This window comes from Protopterus annectens, chromosome 5.part1 (genome assembly GCF_019279795.1).
Source record: "Protopterus annectens isolate FY-2018-M chromosome 5.part1, PAN1.0, whole genome shotgun sequence".
In the NCBI taxonomy this organism is placed as follows: domain Eukaryota; kingdom Metazoa; phylum Chordata; order Ceratodontiformes; family Protopteridae; genus Protopterus; species Protopterus annectens.
The window spans coordinates 695,241,823-695,260,045 of record NC_056736.1 but is presented as its reverse complement, the minus strand read 5'-3'; the positions used below and the strand labels follow the sequence as shown (position 1 = coordinate 695,260,045).

Sequence of the window (18,223 nt, the reverse complement as noted above, 5' to 3'; positions counted from 1 at the left end):
TCTGTTGTATATCAAGATTGACTGATTCCATACACTTTTCTTGAAATCATTATCATCACCCTATAATGTTCTTAACTTGATGGCTCCTTGTTATTGCTACAACCAACTATATAACTTAAAAGATACAATGTAACATGTGGAACAGCAATCAAGAGCACAGTAAGGGTGGGGTGAAATGGAAGCCGCCTTAGGTGCAAGGTGTCAGAGAGCATGATCGGTGCCGCTTCAGAGCGTTAAATGATGTCTCCGCAACAATTTAACCAGCCAGATCATGATCCAGTTATTTCAAAGATAGTCACTGAATGTCAGGAACTGTAGCAAACAGCTGCTATATATCTGCACTGTACCTCTTTGTAATTATATATCTTACTGTATCTCTTTGTAATTATATATCTTACTGTACCTCTTTGCTACAGTACAGCGAGAAGGTACTATGCATCTATAATATACATACATGATAACTCCCTGTTTACCCTCGGGGAGTTTATTTTATTTTATTTTTTTTAATTTTTTGGATCTTAACCATGACAAGACTCGTTCTTGGGGGCAGGAGTGCCAAACAGAAGAACTGTCCAGGACACTAACTGACCTCGCTATGCTACAGCGCTGTAATAATTACAGACATTTATTAAGAAAGTAGCATCACAACTCTACTTTTCTCCTGTATTTCTTAGAAGTACTCTCACTGTGTTGCCAAATCATGGAATAGCATTCTAGAAGTAATCAGACATACCCCACTACTGTTCCTTCAAGTCTAGGCTGAAAGAACATCTAACCAATTCTAATGTCCTTTCTGTATATTCTTACACTAACCTTTCTATCCCAGAATTTGCCTGAATTTTACTATCTAGTTCTCCTGCAATAGAAAGTATATGGCTTTTATGACCAACTACTTATTCTGCTATATGTTTTCATGCATCATTATGTAACGTGCATATTAGAAACTCTCTTCTACCTTGTATATAATGTATAATCATTTTTACTGCTTGCTTTTATATTTTGCTTATTTTTTTATTGTATTTCACATACTGCACTACTTTGTTATTGTTTTAATATTTGTAAAGAAAGAACAGGCTAGCAAGTACGGTTGGTGCACGGATAAACCAAACATGCACAAGAAAAAAGAAATCCAGCACCCCGAGCAGTAGTAGCTTAAAGTTCTTTTATTAAACCAGACTGGTTTCAGCAATCAGCTTTCTTCAGTGGTTTGATAACTACACAACCATAGGCCATATTTATTAGTATTTTGAACTAGGCAGTATGACATCATTTCCTGTGTTCATGAAAAAATCACCAAAACATATAAATATATATGAATAAACCTAAAAGGTACAAAGATCAATTAGTACATGGAAAGTATAATAAGAATATTAATACTAAAATGTATATCAAAATTGAAATAATGCTTCAATAAATTTGTAATATAACAACAATTCTGTAGTTCAGTATAACAAATAGAACAAAAATGGTGTTATAACATATAAATAGATTACAGTTATTAGGGGCAATGACCCCTCACAATTTATCATTAAGACCAGGTGGAAATAAACCACCTAGTTTTACAATCCGTTTCGTTTCTTTTTGGTTAAGCAATTTGTGCCATCCAGTTTTAAAATTTCTATTGCCAGAAATCTTATCAATAATGATAAAAGAAAACTGGGCCGTTTTATGTATCAAAGAATGTTTGTACAAAGCATTGGTGGACCTGGCATTCCTTATATCACCCAAATGTTCGGAAATACGAATTCTAAACTGTCTGGATGTTTGTCCAATGTAAAATGCCCTGCATGTACATGTGGCCAAATAAATCACCCAATCTGTGCTACAATTTGCAAAGAAATTTATATTATATACCTTGCATGTGTTCTTGCTTGTAAATTCCTTGGTAGTAAATACATATTTGCAAAAAGAACAATGGCCACAAGGGTGATTGCCAATAAGTTTGTCTCCCAACAAGGTAGTCTGAGTAATAGAGACATCCAATGGTGTAGTTCTTTTGTAATAAGAAAAGTGTGACCTCAGGCTTTTACCTTTACGGTATGAAAACAGACATCTGTTGTCCAACCAGTTTGCTAGATGTGTGTTTGTTGTTAATATATTCCAATGATTATTAATAATGTCCATCAATTGATAGGTGTTCCTACCAAAGGTGGTTACTAACCTAGGTGTCTGTACAGAAGAACTGGCAACTTTGGATTTATAACCCAACAAAGTGTCCCTTGATAGATTTTTGGTCACTTGGACTGCAGAGTGAACATCCAATTTATTATAACCTCTCTGAAAGAATCTATTCGAGAGATCATTCTGACAATTCTCAAGGTCCATATCAGATGAACATATTCTCTTAATCCTGATGAATTGTGATTTAGGAATGTTTTTCATAATATGTCTGGGATGTAAGCTAGAGGCATGTAATAAACTGTTGTATTTTGGGTATTTTCTGTGCACAGTGATACATAGAGTATTGTCTGGTTCCCTACACAGATGAACATCCAAAAAATCAATCTGCTGCAGATTATAATTAACTGAAAATTCTATGCCCCATTTGTTACTGTTAAGATATTCAACAAATTCCATAAGGTACTCTGTGCCCCCTTTCCAAACAAGCCAACAATCGTCCAGAAAACGTCCCCAAATGTCGATTTCTGGCATATATAAGTTGTGTAATTCACTATATATAATCTGATCTTCAACATATCCCATAAAGAGATCAGCATATATTGGTGCGAAAGAGGCACCCATCGCCGTACCCTGAATTTGCCAGTAACATTGGTTTTGAAAATAGAACACATTCTTGGTTAGAACATGTTCCGCCATGCAGATTAATAGGGTGTTAAATCCTGGACTGTAAATATTGATCTTCTGTAGCCAATATTCCAGTGCCATTAGACCAGCCCAATGTGGTATGCTAGTATACAGTGATGTAACATCTAAAGTGCACATAAGCCAATCCGGTTCAAGTTGGGATTCAGAAACAATCTGTAGGAACTCTGTGGTGTCTTCCAATCTGGCCCGTACATATGGTAACAAAGGTTTTAAATATTGTGTCAGAAAGACCGATAGTGGTTCAGTAAGTGAACCCATACCTGAAACAATAGGCCTGCCTGGTGGTGTATTTTGGGACTTGTGAATCTTAAGCAATAAATATAGATATTGCTTGACTGGATCTTGATTGGTTAAATGAAATCTAGTTTTAGTACTAATGATACCTTCCTCAACAGCAAGCTGTAAAAAATCAATTTGTTTTTTTAATTTGGGGGTAGGGTCAATAGGCATATGTAAATAATGCTGATTGTTCGACACCTGTCTCATTCCCTCAGCCCAGTAATAGCTGGAATTCATCACCACAATAGCCCCACCCTTATCCGCAGGAAGAATGGTGATGTCAGTATTGTTTTTAAGATTCATAAGAGCCTGTTGTTCCTCAACATTTAAGTTATTTCTAAGAGTGTTCCCTGAACCCATCTGATGGTGTAAATCCTTAATAACAGCATTCTGGAATATGGCTACATGTTTGTCCATTGAAGAACAAAACTTGGATGGTAAAAATCTAAATTCAGTGGATCTTTGAGTAGATTCCTGTTGATCAAAAAAGAGTTTAAGGTTTAGTCTTCTACAAAAATCCATGACATCTGATACAAAGGTACTTTCATCAACACAAAAACCAGGAATAAAACCAAGGCCTTTATTTAAAAAAAAGTTCTTCAATGGGTGTTAATACATAATCAGAGATATTATGCATGTTGGAGCAATCTGCATTCATTTGACAATGGACAGAAAGAGTTGTTCTAATGTTTTTATGTTTGCGTTTAATATTTGTAACCATTGCTCATTTTTTTTCAGTTCTGTTTAATGTGTGCTGCGGAGTTTTTCTTCCTGGGCCCCTGCTGAAAATGGGTTCATACCCAGTTGGACATTCCCAATAAACAAATATCAAATAACTACTGTAAAATCACTATGAACTTTCCTCTAGAAATATGACTGCCACGCAGGGTTGCCAGGCGTCCCTATTTGGGCGGAACTGTCCCAAGATCAGCAGCCTGATCCCGAGTCCCGCCCTGCCGGCTAAAATCCCGGCCAGCCTCCGCTTTGTTTGTTTTTTTGTTTTTTTTTTGATTGGCCCGTATACCTGGCATATGGGCCAATCAAAAATTGCTAAACATGGAGCTTCTTGTGTTCCGCATTAAACACGAGAAGCTTCGTGTTTAGCGATTTTTGATTGGCCCATATGCCAGTATACGGGCCAATCAAAAATCGCTAAACACGGAGCTACTTGTGTTGAATGCAGAACTGCAATGCATTAAACACGAGAAGCTCCATGTTTAATGCAGAGCTACTGTTCTTTAATGTGGAACTGTGGGTTTTTTTTGTCCCTACCTGGGGGGCTGGAAATCTGGCAACCCTGCTGCCACGTCTAGTCTACATTACAGAAATGCTAGTTAAGAAGTGTGCTACAGTTTGAAAATATGCATATTAACATCTCTGCACCTAATCTTGGAGATGTCCTATACATTTATTACAATACACTGACAGGCACGTTATTTTTCAGACATATTAACAGTTTTGCTCACTTCTTTATTAAGGTTGATGTAATGGTTCACTTTACAGATGCAAGGTGCAGGGTTTTAATTGGCTAGGCTTAAAATGGCCTAGTACTAACCTATGAAGATTATTTTTCCAAGCATTAACTCTTCATGAAAAGTCAGACATACTGGTTGGTGTAAGAGGCAATAATAATCATAATGATAAGAATTCCAGATTCTGTTCATGGAAGGCATCAATAACCCCATCTTTATTACTAATAAATTAATGCTGCAGTGCATATATCTTATAGTTAATATTATGCATGCTTATTAATCTATCTTAAGAACCAACATCTACAACATTTAGTAACATTCTTTCTGCTTCTACAAAAATGCAAGAGACAATAAATCCAGGAGCTCAAGGTGTCAATGTTTAAAATTAGCATGTCAGTGCTTCTCTGTATGCAAAGTGTAACCTCTAGTTTGATATACTTTTACCAAACTTCGATCTGCCTATTGCCCATGAAAATGTTTTATATCACCTTTAATCAGGCATTCATTTTCCGTTGATTTCTATTGGCGATTCCATATCCAAGCACAAATAAGTAAAATGAACAGTAGAAAAGGTTTGTTATGTGTATGTCTGAAAAGTGATAACAAAACAGATTTGTTGTGTATTTTCTTACTAATGTGTACCTTTTTGTACCGTCTTTGTTATTACTATTGAAATTATTTAAACATTGTGAATTTCTTGCACTGTTCTATGGTTATCAACTGCAAGTCATCGCTACATCCCTAATGTATTTCCGTATTCAAAAGTAATATTAACATGCTCTTGACGAAGATGTAAGGCATGAACAATTTAAAAGCTGAATTAAAACCATGACTGTATATTGAGAAACAGCCTTCAGTTTCATTAAATCTGCTCATTCACAACAAGTAGTTTCAATTTAATAAACAATAAACATAGAAGAATGTAAACAAAATGTCTGAGGAGTAACAGATTAATGCACTTCTCTCTTCCTTTTTTTTCCTTAAGAGACGTGCAGCTGATCACGTAAGAAGAAATCACCAGTACCAGGTAATGTTTCATACCACTAAGAAGAAAATTTAACAAATACAGATTATGAACTTTGTTGTTTGCTTTTTGACAGTTGATGTAATAATGAGTGTTAAAATGGCAACACATCTAAAATAGGAAGTTATTGCACGTAACATTTTTACCAACAGATCTGTATACTGCAGAAGGGATAGGGTTGTGGCTGAAAAGGGCTCAAGGACCAGCTCATCCAAACGTTTAACAAAGAATAAATAAATACATTTGCTATGCTGATCTGCCTGAGGGAACATTAATTTAGATAATCAGAAACTAAATAAACATTGCATGTTCTTTCAAGATAATTAACTGTTAGCAGACTATTTAATTGTAATGCAAATAATCACAGATTAGTGACATATTAGTGCTAAATATAAGAAATGTAGAAAAATGAACACAAGAAAGTTTAAATGGAAATTACAAAAAAAAGGCAACAAGGAATACAATTAAATTTTTTTTTTTGTTAGAACAAAAAATCGTATTAAAAAAGAATCATACCCAAAACTGAAAAAAAAAAACCCCTACTAAAAAAACTTGAAAAACACCCAACTACAGCATACTCTGGTCTGATAGAACCCATAAGAAAGGTGGAGGCATAGCATCACGCTATCCCAACAGCTACAATATCACATCATACCATACTGTTACCCCTACTTTCTCCACAGCTGTATTGCTTATATCCTTCTTAAACCTTAATAATATAAAGAGAATCTGCATAATTGTACTACACATCCACCCAGGTCATAACACTCCTATTCTAGAAGACATACTCTCCTGGACCACCCAAACATTTCAACATGAAATTATCAATGTGATGTTGTCAATCTCGCCTTTATTCTCACTTGTGGGTCATACCCGATCCATCGGATCCACCTTCGCCTTTTTCAAAAGCTTGACGCCTACAGCAGAGTTCATGGGCATTCTCCCTTACCCATGATGCAGTTCCCTAAACCCTCAGATCTCATTTGTTGCTCAGCAAAAGACGTGGCCCTTCCAGGAAGCTATGGGTTAAGTGAAAGTTTATTCATATATCTGTTGTATTTCCTACTTAATTACTCAACCTTTGTACTTAGTTTTCTATTTCTTTGTTAGTAATTACCTTACTCTTCTTTAGTCTGATTTTTATTAAGGACGTTTTTTGGCTGAGTGAATGTTATTCCCTCTTCTAAGCTTTTCCTTTCCAACATCCGTTTATGTTAGAGGACGTTCTTTAACTCTCTAGGTCTACAATTTAAAAAAAAAGAAAAAACTTTCTATTTTTTCCTCAATCTAGTTAACGTCCATTTTAGTTAGAAGGCATGTGTGTGTGTATGTATGTGTGTGTGTGTGTGTGTGTGTGTGTGTGTGTGTGTGTGTGTGTGTTGTTTTGTCTTTTTTTGTCTGAAGTTTAATTTTAATTACTTGTATTTGAATTCAGTAACATGTCTCAAAAACAGGATGGGAAACCCTTAAGGTTTAAAAAATGTGATGAATATGGTAAAAAGATGCCGCTAAATGATACACACATTTTGTGTGTGCTTGGGGCCATTTACAGGAATCATGCTCCATTTGCCATGGCTTCAACCAAAGGGCCCTTATGGGGCGTAAATATAAACTAATATTAAAGGGTTTACTGAAAACTCCCTTTTCTGAGGCTATTTCACCTGAGTCCTCTAAATCTAGTAACTCATCAGATGAGTTAGAGAAAACTCAAAAAAGACCTCCCTCAACTACAAAATCCTCCTTGGAGCCGACACAGAAAGTACCTAACCTGACTGCTCCTACAGATTCATCTGAGCAACCAGTAGCTTTCAGATCTAAGATGTCTTCAGAGCAGCTTGCACCTTCTTCTCTGACGTCTTCGGCTACCACTGAGTTTAGACTTCAGAGCCATTCTCCATCATTAGAGCCTATATCTTCTTGGGTCTCATTGCCAAATCTGACAAAGTCGAGATTCCCTACCTTATCTATCAGATCTACTAGGAGCTTGTCAGATGACAGTATGGATAGGGTAGAACAGAGGCTTCTGAAGACACTGGCTTTGGCCACATTATTACTGGATCCAAGCCCAAAGGCATTGAATCTGACAAGGTCCTCTCCATCTGCACCTATTCCTCCTCTGATCTGACTCCTGGTATCGGAGCCAGAAGATTCAGATATCCAGCTGGTGTCTGTCTCTGATCCCAGGTCCAAAGGTTCCTTGGATCTGAAGTCTGCCCTGAGTTCTTCTGCTCCGTCAGAGAAGGAGATCTCTAGGAGCTGACACTCCCTGGTTGGACCCGGAGAGCGGGCTCGGATCTCGTCAGATCCTACCTCTGCCTCGGAGTGTCTGTCCTCTGCACCGGAGATTCTCTTGGCTCCAATTACCTTTTTGCAATATCCAGGGACCTCTATGGCTCATGGGCAGAGCACCTTTCAGGTTATGATGAGGTAATGACTACATCCCAGTCTCAGACACAATCTCTCCAGGATCTTCCTTCCACTTCTGGGCCAGTGACTTCACCTTCTCATGTACTGTTTCCACAGGACTGCAGAGACCCAGACTTCAGAACATCCAGCACCCCCTTCTGAAACTTGCCCAGATTACCCCACTGAGGAAGTCTCTGGGAAGAGGGCTCACAAGAGAAAGCATCTGGACTCCCCAAAAGAGTCAGTCACATCTGATACTGACCTCAATGATGCAGAAGGGTCCCCTCAGTCACCTCCTGAAGATGTCTCCTTTGGAGACATCCTGGAAATGTTAAAGCAGAGATGTGATTGGCAGTCCACAACCCTTCAGCTGAAGAGTCAGTATACCTGAAGGCCTTCAGGTCTCACCCTTCCACCTCTTTGGTGACTCCTCCTTCCAATGAGCTTATTGAGTTAATCTCTCAGAAGGCTTGGGAGATCCCAACACCACAGAACCTACTCCTAGGAGGTCAAATAAATATATTACTGCCCCTTTGGATAAGCTTTTCCTCACAAAAGGTATAGCAGCCGATGCTCATGGCGGCGGCCACTAAAAAGGAACTGAGACTAGTTCCATTATCCATCCCCCAAATAATGATTCTAGGACCATGGATAGATATCTCTCAATAAGGGAAGCGTGTCTTTTCATCAGCAACATTTGCCTTATGGTCGCTGAATTACTTAACACATTTTACTAGACTACAGAGGGATCTCATAAAGGAGTTGTCAAACTCCCTTCAAGCAGCTGTAGCTGATGAGGTTGCAGACAAGGTAACCTCTCAGCTCGCCACCCTAAATTCTGTCATAAACTCTTCCATGAGACTCATATCATACGTAGCAGATGGACGAGTAGGGCAGTAGGTTCAGGCATCTCACTTAGGAGGCAGGCGTGGATGTGCCTTTGCGATTTTGCTGAGCCCTTCAAGTCTTCCTTCATTAATGCCCCTTTTGATGGCTCTAGTCCTTTTGGGCCCAAAGTTAGAGATGCTCAACAAGTGTGAACAGGAAGGCAAGACCTTATCTGCCACTGGAGTTTTTCCACACTCACCAGACCCTTTCCCAAAGGTCAAAGAAGTAGTGGAAAGGTGTGGTTCAAAAAAAATCACAAAAGTCTTTCCAAGACACACAAGGTAAAAGTTCCCCTACAGGTAGAGGGTTGAACAATAATGGAAGACTTTGCCCTTGAAGCAGGAGAGACCCACAGAATCAGGGCTCCAGACAATCTTTCTTTGGTAAGCCATTTCAGCACTCCTGAAAGGTGCCCGATTGTCTGCCTCTGGAGGCAGTCGGGGGACGATTGTCTCTGCACCTTCATACCTAAGAATAGCAAGCAACAGATGGGTGCAGAACATAATATCCAGGGATTATGTCCTTCCCTTTTCCTTCCCCATTCCCAAAAATAAAACAGTTCCAGACGTTCCACCCAGTCAAAAGGAACAAGCAACCTTAGAAATTCAAAAGTTGCTAAGAAAGAGTCATCAAAGAAGTCCCTGCAGACCAGAGAAGATTCGGAACTTACTCTAGATTCTTCTTAGTTCCAAAGAAAACAGGGGACTGAAGTCCCATTCTGGATCTCAGCAATCTGAACAAATCAGTGAAAAAAAGCAAGTTCCAGCTGCTGACACTGCAGTCAATACTTCCTTTTTGGATGTGCTCAACAGATCTTCAGGATGTGTACTACCATATACGGATGGAAAGGCGATCCATAAGGCACTTGTGCTTCCGGCTAGGAGCCAGTCACTTCCAATTTTGAGCTCTGCCTTTGGTCTCACAACAGCCCCCAGAGTGTTCACCAAATGCATGGCAGTAGTTGCGGCTCACCTGAGATGTCAATGATTCTGGGTGTTTCCATATCTAGAACACTGGCTCATAACCACCACAACCAGGCATCTTCTGCTACAAACACAAGGCTCATTTGAACATAAACATCCTGGAGATGCAGACTATGCTTTTAGAGTTGCAAGCATTTCAAGACTCTCTCCCACTGGGAATGATAGCAATCCAATCAGACAACATGTCTATAGTCTGGTAAATAAACAAGCAGGGGGGATCCAAATCTTACCCTCTTTGTCAGGAAGATCTAAGTGTTTGGCAATGGGCTATAGACAAATTCAGCAGTGGCAATAGAGCTATACTATTGCCACATGAGTGGTCTCTCAATCAGAAAGAAGAGGAAGAGATTTTCCAAAAATGGGGCTAGCCTTGCTGCAACCTTTTTGCTTAACCCATAAATGTCAAATGCAGCAACTACTTTGCTCTGATCCCACCTCAGGGGGAGTACCCCAGGGATCCATTTGTTCATGAGTGGCCTCTGGGACTCCTTTATGCTTATCTACCAAGGCCTCTAAATCCCAAACTGCTACAGAAAGCAAGTTCATTGAAGACGACAATAATCCTAATTGCTCCCTACTGGCCTTGACAAATTTGGTTTCCCTTCCTTTGGCCTCATATTCAGGACAAACCATGGATTCTGGACCCCATTCCAGATCTTCTGATTCACCCATCATGAATGGATCATCCCACTCTAAACAACCTCAAACTGACAGCTTGGCTTCTCCGATTCCCCTAATAGCCAGGTTTCCTTTCCTTTCCTCTCCTCTAAGACACAATTTAATCTCTTCACATAAGTTATCCACACAAATACTGTACAAGGGAAAATGGAAGAAGTTTGTTTTATGGGCTATTTCTAAACAGATGGATCCCTTTACTGCTCCTCTATATTTTATATTAGACTTCTTGGCTAAACTTTTCAATGAAGGTGCTGCTACAGCTAATATTACCGTTTAATTGGCAGCGATTTTAAACGTTCATATAGGAGAAAATGGCAACAAAATCATGACAAACAGGCTTTGTAAAGCCTTCTTGGAAGGAACTACACTTCTAAGGCCTCTGTACAAACATCCATCTCTACCTTGAGATCTAAATTTTGTGTTCTCACATATTATCTATCCTCCCTTTGAACCTTCTGCTAGCTGTGATTTAAAGTATCTTTCTTGCAAGACACTATTTCTAGGAACTATCACCTCAGCAAGGAGAGTTTCACAATTACAAGCTTTATCTGTCAAACCAACATACTTGATTTTTCATAAGGACACAGTTTCTTTACACACCAACCCCTCCTTTCTGCCCAAGGCTGTATCTGAAAGTAACCTCAATCAATCCAGTGAGTTACCAGTTTTCTTCTGGAATGTTCACAATAAAGAATATTCGTTACATCTGTTGGACATTCATAGACAGTTATGTTTTTATCTACATAGAAATACAGAATTCAGAAAATCAGATCAGCTATTTGTTTCCTATTCTAACACTAAGAAAGGCTTACCAGTATCTAAGGTTACATTTTCCAAATGGGTTTCTGAACGTATTTCTTTTATTTACAATTCAAAGAACAAGCCCTTCCTGCACCTGTCAAAGCTCATTCCACCAGGGCAATGGCTACTTCCTCTACTTTCCAAGCAAGGCTACCTTTGGACAGTATCTGTGCTGCAGCCACATTAGCTAGCCCTCATACCTTTATTACTCATTACAAAGTAGATCTGGCCTCCAGGAGTTGAGCATCCTTTGGTTCTATGGTCCTGATGAATATTCTCCCATGAGCCACACAAGAATCAGGAAGCTTGGGATGTGGTTCCACAAGTGAGAATAAACGTGAGATTGACATCACATACAGAAGTTATGTACTTACCATAACATTCCATGTGTGTTGTCCATCTCTGCCTTTATTCTCACAACCCACCCACCTACCCCCTGCCTATGCTCCTGGGAGATTGGGTACTAGTAATTGGATATCCTTTGGACTCTATGGCCTCAGAAACCACTTATTCTTCTTATACTATAAATATTATCTATAACCTTGACTTCACTGTTTTTTTTTCTTATCGCCAAACAAGATCTGAGGGTTTAGGGAGCTGCATCACAGGTAAGGGAGAATGCAAACAAGCTTTGCTGAAGGCCTCAAGCTTTTGCAAAAGGCCGAGACAGAGTTGATGGATCAGCTCTGACCCACAAGTGAGAATAAAGGTGGAGACTGACAACACACATGGAATGTTATGGTAAGAATATAACTTCTTTTTTTAGGAGACATAAACATAGATTTGAAAACTATCACATCTGAACTATCCACTAACAATATCAACCTATATGTTTTTTCTCAACTAATCTCCTGCCCTACTAGGTATAACAAACACTATACTCAACAGTCCACCTTAGACTGGATCCTAATATCTCACCCTTTTAACTTCGCCACTGCTGGTTTATATCCAAACTCCTTTAGTGACCACCTGCCTGTGTTTGTCATTCGAGTAAACACACACAATCCAAAAACTCACAGTCTAAAACCTGTTCGTAATCTCACTAAATTCTCTAAAGTCAGATTTAATGACCTACTTACCAAAATAAACTAGTCACCACTAAAGGTATTCCCATTAGATGAAGCTGTATACTATTTTAATAACTGCTTCTTAAAAATACTAGATACATTAGCTCCACTTCGTATGAAAAGAGTCAAAAACAGTCCTATGCCCTGCCTAACTAAGGAGTGTAAAACCTAATGAGAAAAAGGGACACAGCCTGGGCTCTATGGAAGCAAAGCAATGAAGAACAAGATCTTATTAATCTCAAGCAGTTACATAACCAAGCAAAAAACATATTACCAAAGATAAACAGCTATATTACAGTCAACTACAACAAAAACATAAAACCAATCCAAAAATTTCTGGCCCACTATCTCAACACTAGTCCACCCAGGAACTAAAAAAGAATCCAAGATTCCACTCAGTGCCCCTCTCTCTCAAATTGCAGAAGATTTTAATGTTCATTTCATAAAATCTATAACTGATCTTATAACTAAAACCACCAAAACCTGCCTCTCTTCCTCTTTATCTACCCCATAATACTCCCCATTTAGCAATACAAGACCCTCTATCTCCAACTCGCACAGAATCCCTTTACGAGAACCATCCCACTTTCTCCCTTCAGCCAATAGTTACAACCCATATAAATAGATTAATGCACAATCTCAAACCCTGTTCCACCTCTGGTGACAACCTCCCTCCTACATACCTAAAAGAACCAGCTGACTCCATAGCATACCCAGTCAGCATCCTGATCAATCGATCCACATCTGAATCCATAGCATACCCGGTCAGCATCCTGATAAATCGATCCATATCTGAACCCATAGCATACCTGGTCAGCATCCTGATCAATCAATCCATATCTGTGTTCACAGCATACCTGGTCAGCATCCTGATCAATCAATCCATATCTGAATCCAAAGTTCCTAACATCTGGAAAAAGTCCCATATCATCCCCATTCACAAAGGAGGTAACTCCACTGAACTTAAAAACATTCATAGGTTCATACGTAGGTATTAGGCTATCTGCCCGAAGGCATTTATAAGCCTAGCCAGAATGTGTTGGCTTTCGCCGCCCCCTTAAATTAGTTCCCTGTGCCTCTGTCCAGCAGAGCCACTGAAGTGATCCCTAGGGTAAACTTTCTTTTTCCCATCCACTCGTCAAGGTTTCTCTTGAAGAGTGTTAGCGAGGAGCTCTGCCTAATGTAGATTGGAATCTTGTTCCAAGGCATGGGAAGTCTCTGGGACAGGAATCTATCCCTCCAGCACGTCCTATTTATTGTTGTGGTGAGGTTTAGATCCCGAGAGTGTGTGGCTCGAGGGGATATATTTTTTTTGGGTCTATATAGAATTAATGAACTCTTAGAAAAGTGAATGCTAATTCATCGACCCCCTTTAAACGAAAGCCTAAAATCTCAAACACCCGGAACAGAGATTTTTTTCCCTGGGAAAAAAATCGCTGTTCCGAGAAACACACACACAACACAAGCGCACCAAAAAAACAGCAATTCACACACATGCACTTAAAATCCTACCTCTGCCCTACACTGTACATACACTACTATCTATCCACTTACCTTAACCCAAACCTTAACCCTAATATCTGTCACTATCGCACACTCACCTCACTTGCGCCCTAACCCTAACATCTGTACAATCACACACTTAACTGAACCTGACCCGTAACTTTCCACCACAGTGCTGAAAATAGTAAAGCCACAGAAACGGCCAACCGAATTCTTTCCCTAGAAAAAAATTTGGTGTTCTGCAGCTTCACTATTTTCAGCGTTCGCTGTTTTGGGGTCGATATTAGAACATTCGATGTTTTAAAACTTCGATGTTCTAATATAGACCTGGTTTTCTTTAGATGGTGCAGTCCATCAATTCTGGGTTGGACATGGCCTTGTATGTCAGGCAGAGATCACCTCTGAGTAGGTGGTATGCAACTGAGTACAGCTGGAGTTTTTTCAGTCGAGCTGCATAGGACATCTGTTTGAGGCCAGTGATCCTCTTGGTGAGGTACTTCTGTGGTCTTTCCAGCTGTTGCAGGTGTCTTGTAAGGTACATCCCAAATGAGGCGTTGTACTCTATGATGGGTCTGATGAGTGATGAGTAGAGGGGCACAGTGACCTCTTTTGATCTGGATGCGAACCCTTTTGTGATTAGGTTGGCCACATAGAAGGATTTTCTAACCACTTTGGCAATGTGATTATCAAAGGAGAGATTACTATCTACTTGGGTCCCCAGATACCTTATTACATCTTCCGTATTTAGGGGACTACCACCTATGTGGTAGTTTGTGGGTACTTTGTTTTTTCCAAAGGGGATGACTATGTACTTTTTGGCATTTAGCTTGAGGCCATGATTTTGACATCAGGTATCTGTCTCAGTGAGACCCTTTTGGAGGATGTCTGTGTCAGCCGGAGAGTCAATTATAGCCCCTAGTTTGCAGTCGTCTGCGAACTTGGTCAGCCATAGTCCTCCTGTGCTTGCCTGTACCTCTGAGAAGTATATGCCGAACAGGAGGGGTCCTAGGACTGAGCCCTGGGGAATGCCACTTGAACCAATTTAGAGTTGGACCTAGCTCCCACAACTCTCACCATGTGGGTTCTGTCCGTGAGCCAGTTGGCAACCCATCTTGTGACGTAGGAGTTTATGTTCAGGCTGGTGAGCTTGTTTATAATACCAGAATGGGGAATGGTGTCAAAGGCCTTTGAGAGGTCAAGATAGGCTGTGTGTACCACTTTTCCCTCGTCTACAGCCATGGTAACTGTCTCAAAGAAGTCCACCAGGTTCAGGAGGCATGATCTGCCCTTAACAAAGCCGAACTGGGTAGGGTCCAGTGTTTGGAGGTTCCCAATGTCTCTGTTAATGAGTTCCATGATGACGCACTCTATAGCCTTGCAGACCAAGCTAGTCAGGCTTATTGGGCGATAGTTCCCAGGGTCTGTTGTGGCTCCACCTTTGTGGAGAGGAATAACCGTTGCTGTTCACCACTCTATGGGTACGTAGCCTGTGGAGAGGCTGAGTTTGAACTGTGTGTTTAGGTTAGGGGTTAGTTAGTCTTTGAGCTCATGTAGGATGCAGCCTGGGACATTGTCCGGTCCCATTGATGCTGTGTTTTTGGCTTTGGAGAGCGCTGTTTTAACCTGAGTGTCTGTGATTTCAGGGGCTCTACATTCTTCTGGTATGGTTATGGGCCCTTTTGGGGGTGAGAGGGGGTGAAGTTTGCACTGAACCTGTCTGCCAAGATGTTGGCGATATCGGTCTGTTCAGTGTATTGTGTGCCATTCTGCACTAACTCCGAGCAGAGCTGAGCATAGCCAGTTAGATTCCTAAAGAATGCCTTGTGGTTATCTTTGGAGTCCTTGGAAATATTTCTTTCGAAGCTTGCCTTGGATGATTTTATGAGGGATCGTAGTTTCTTGCTGATACTGATCAGGGATGTCTTCCCTTCTTGGGATTTTACTCTTTTCTGTACTTGTTTCCTCCTTCTATTGTATAGCTTGTTTATGGTAGGGGTCCACCAGGCTGGTTTCCTTTTCTTGGAGGAGTGAGTCTTGGTTTTGCTTGGGATAGCACGATCCATGCATTCTTGTAGGTGCTCATAGAATGCATTAGTAAAGGATTTTGCAGCTTGGACAGCATTATCCTTTAGCATGGGGGCTTTAAAACTTTTCACCTCGGTCTTAAGTAACGTGAAGTTTGCTTTTGAAAAGTTTTTCATGGTGGTTTCCTTGTCCGGGGGTGGGGGGGATGTGGATATCCAAAGTGATTTGTTTATGGTCATATCTAACCAGCGAGGGGTTGACCTCTGGTGTGGAACACCGGTCGCTCATGTTGGTGATGACCAGATCCAATATGTTGTCACCTATGGTGGGAGTGTTGACCAGTTGATCCAGGGCGTTTTTGTGTTTATAAATTCTAGGAAATGTTGGGCAAGGGAGTTAGTACTTGAGTAGTTCTCCCAGTTAATGTTTGGGTAATTGAAATTGCCTAATATTAAGGTGTTTGGTAGGACCTTTATGTTTGCCAGTGTTTCCATAGCCATACTTTCTCCCATCTCTAAAAATTCTGGAAAAATGTGTTCATCTTCAACTAATGAAGTACCTACTGCATACAACTTCCTTACAAATACACAACATGATTTCCGTCTCAGCCACAGCACAACTACAGCCCTCCTAGCCTTCACTGATTGTGTAAATATAGCTAAAGACAAAGGAATACTGTATATCTGCTCTACCTTCTTGACCTCGCTAAAGCATTCGATACTGTGTCACACTCATTACTGTTGAACAAGTTCTGTAAACTAGGACATACCCCACCCACAATTAATTGGTTTCACAGTTACATAATCAAAACAAGCTATAAAATAGTCAAATGTGATCTCCGCCTTTCTAGCAAATCTCACTGGAGTATCTCAAGGATCCATCTTAGGATCCTACTTTTAATACCTTTACTGATGACCTACATACTACATTTACTAGAGGAATACTCGTCCAAAATATGCTAATGATTCCACAATAATCTGTTCCTCCCCTACAATACCCAGCTTCTCTCTGATACTCAACAAACCTTTTCTGCTGTTGAATCCTGGCTTACAAACGGCCAGCTATTCCTCAACCCCAAAAAAAAAGTAAGCTGCTTCTTTTTCAGCCAAACAACTCCACTACTGATCTCAGCTACTTCAAATTTATCTCTGTTGATAACACCGCCAGTGAAATTGTCCACTAGACCAAACCAAGCTCCACATTCAACAAAATATAAAGAAAACCCACCAGAAAATTGTCACATTGTACAGAAATAAACACACCCTAACCCCTTCTTCCAAAATTACCCTTGCCAAAACTTTCCTTATACCCTCCCTGTTTTATGGCCACCAGTACTTGGCTCACCAGTACTTACCAATTTACACAGCTCCTGTAAATCCAAAATAGAGTAATCCTACAATAAAGTGGCTAAGTTTGCCACCAACTTTAAAACTAGATCTCATTATTGATAGTCTCTAAACAAACTAAACTGGCTAGAATTCCCCAACTACTTCTTATATACCTAGTTACTAACACTTCACAATATGGTCTATAAACCCCTAGCCTGCCCAGCACTAAATAACGTAATCAAACCTTACAACCCAAACAGAACTCTTAGGTCTACAGATAAAGAGGTTCTTTCTATATTCTAAAGCAGCGGGACAAAGTCTCTATTCCCACTATGTTGCAAAATAATGGAATATGCTCTTCCACTTGCTGTGAGAACTACTTCTAACCTACTTGCCTTTAAAACTGCAATGACATAGCACATGATCAACTCCTGGCTCTGATCCAGGCTGATCATATCTCCAGATCAGACCACATTGAATCTTCTCTCTCTCTCAATCACTATGTATCTATTATTTGTATATCTTGGAGTATAAATGATTACTTACAATATACTTCATAACAATGTACCTGCTTTCTGGAGAAATATGCAAATAATTTTATGTTATCTGTTTTAAGTTTTTGTACATCCCTGTATGTAATTGGAGCTTTTCTCCTCAGGCCTCCACTGACAATGGGTACTTTCTGACCCGGTCAGACCATCTGGGTAAACAAATGACAAATAAATAAATATGTTCTTCAGCCAGTTGTGAACCTTTCTGCATTGCTAATGCCTCTGAATCAAACTTAATGGTTTACTGTTACTTTCTAATTTGTTATTCCCATGATCTGAAGGAGGCTGCCGTAGCTGGCAATATTTTGTTTTACAGTCAATGCCTTCATCTTCCTTATGCCATGTTAGAAGGACAGAAAGAAATCCTTAAAGGAACACTCCACCCTCTCATA

General features: G+C 39.9%; 1 protein-coding gene across 1 annotated transcript in view; it reads left to right on the top strand.

The window, feature by feature from the left end:
* TRPC4 (transient receptor potential cation channel subfamily C member 4) overlaps positions 1 to 18,223 on the top strand; it is a 1,584,344-nt gene that overhangs the window by 1,437,135 nt on the left and 128,986 nt on the right. Inside the window, exon 9 of the mRNA XM_044073322.1 lies at positions 5,563 to 5,604. Within this exon, the coding sequence (XP_043929257.1) occupies positions 5,563 to 5,604 (42 nt within the window). The remainder of the gene's footprint in view (positions 1 to 5,562; positions 5,605 to 18,223) is intronic.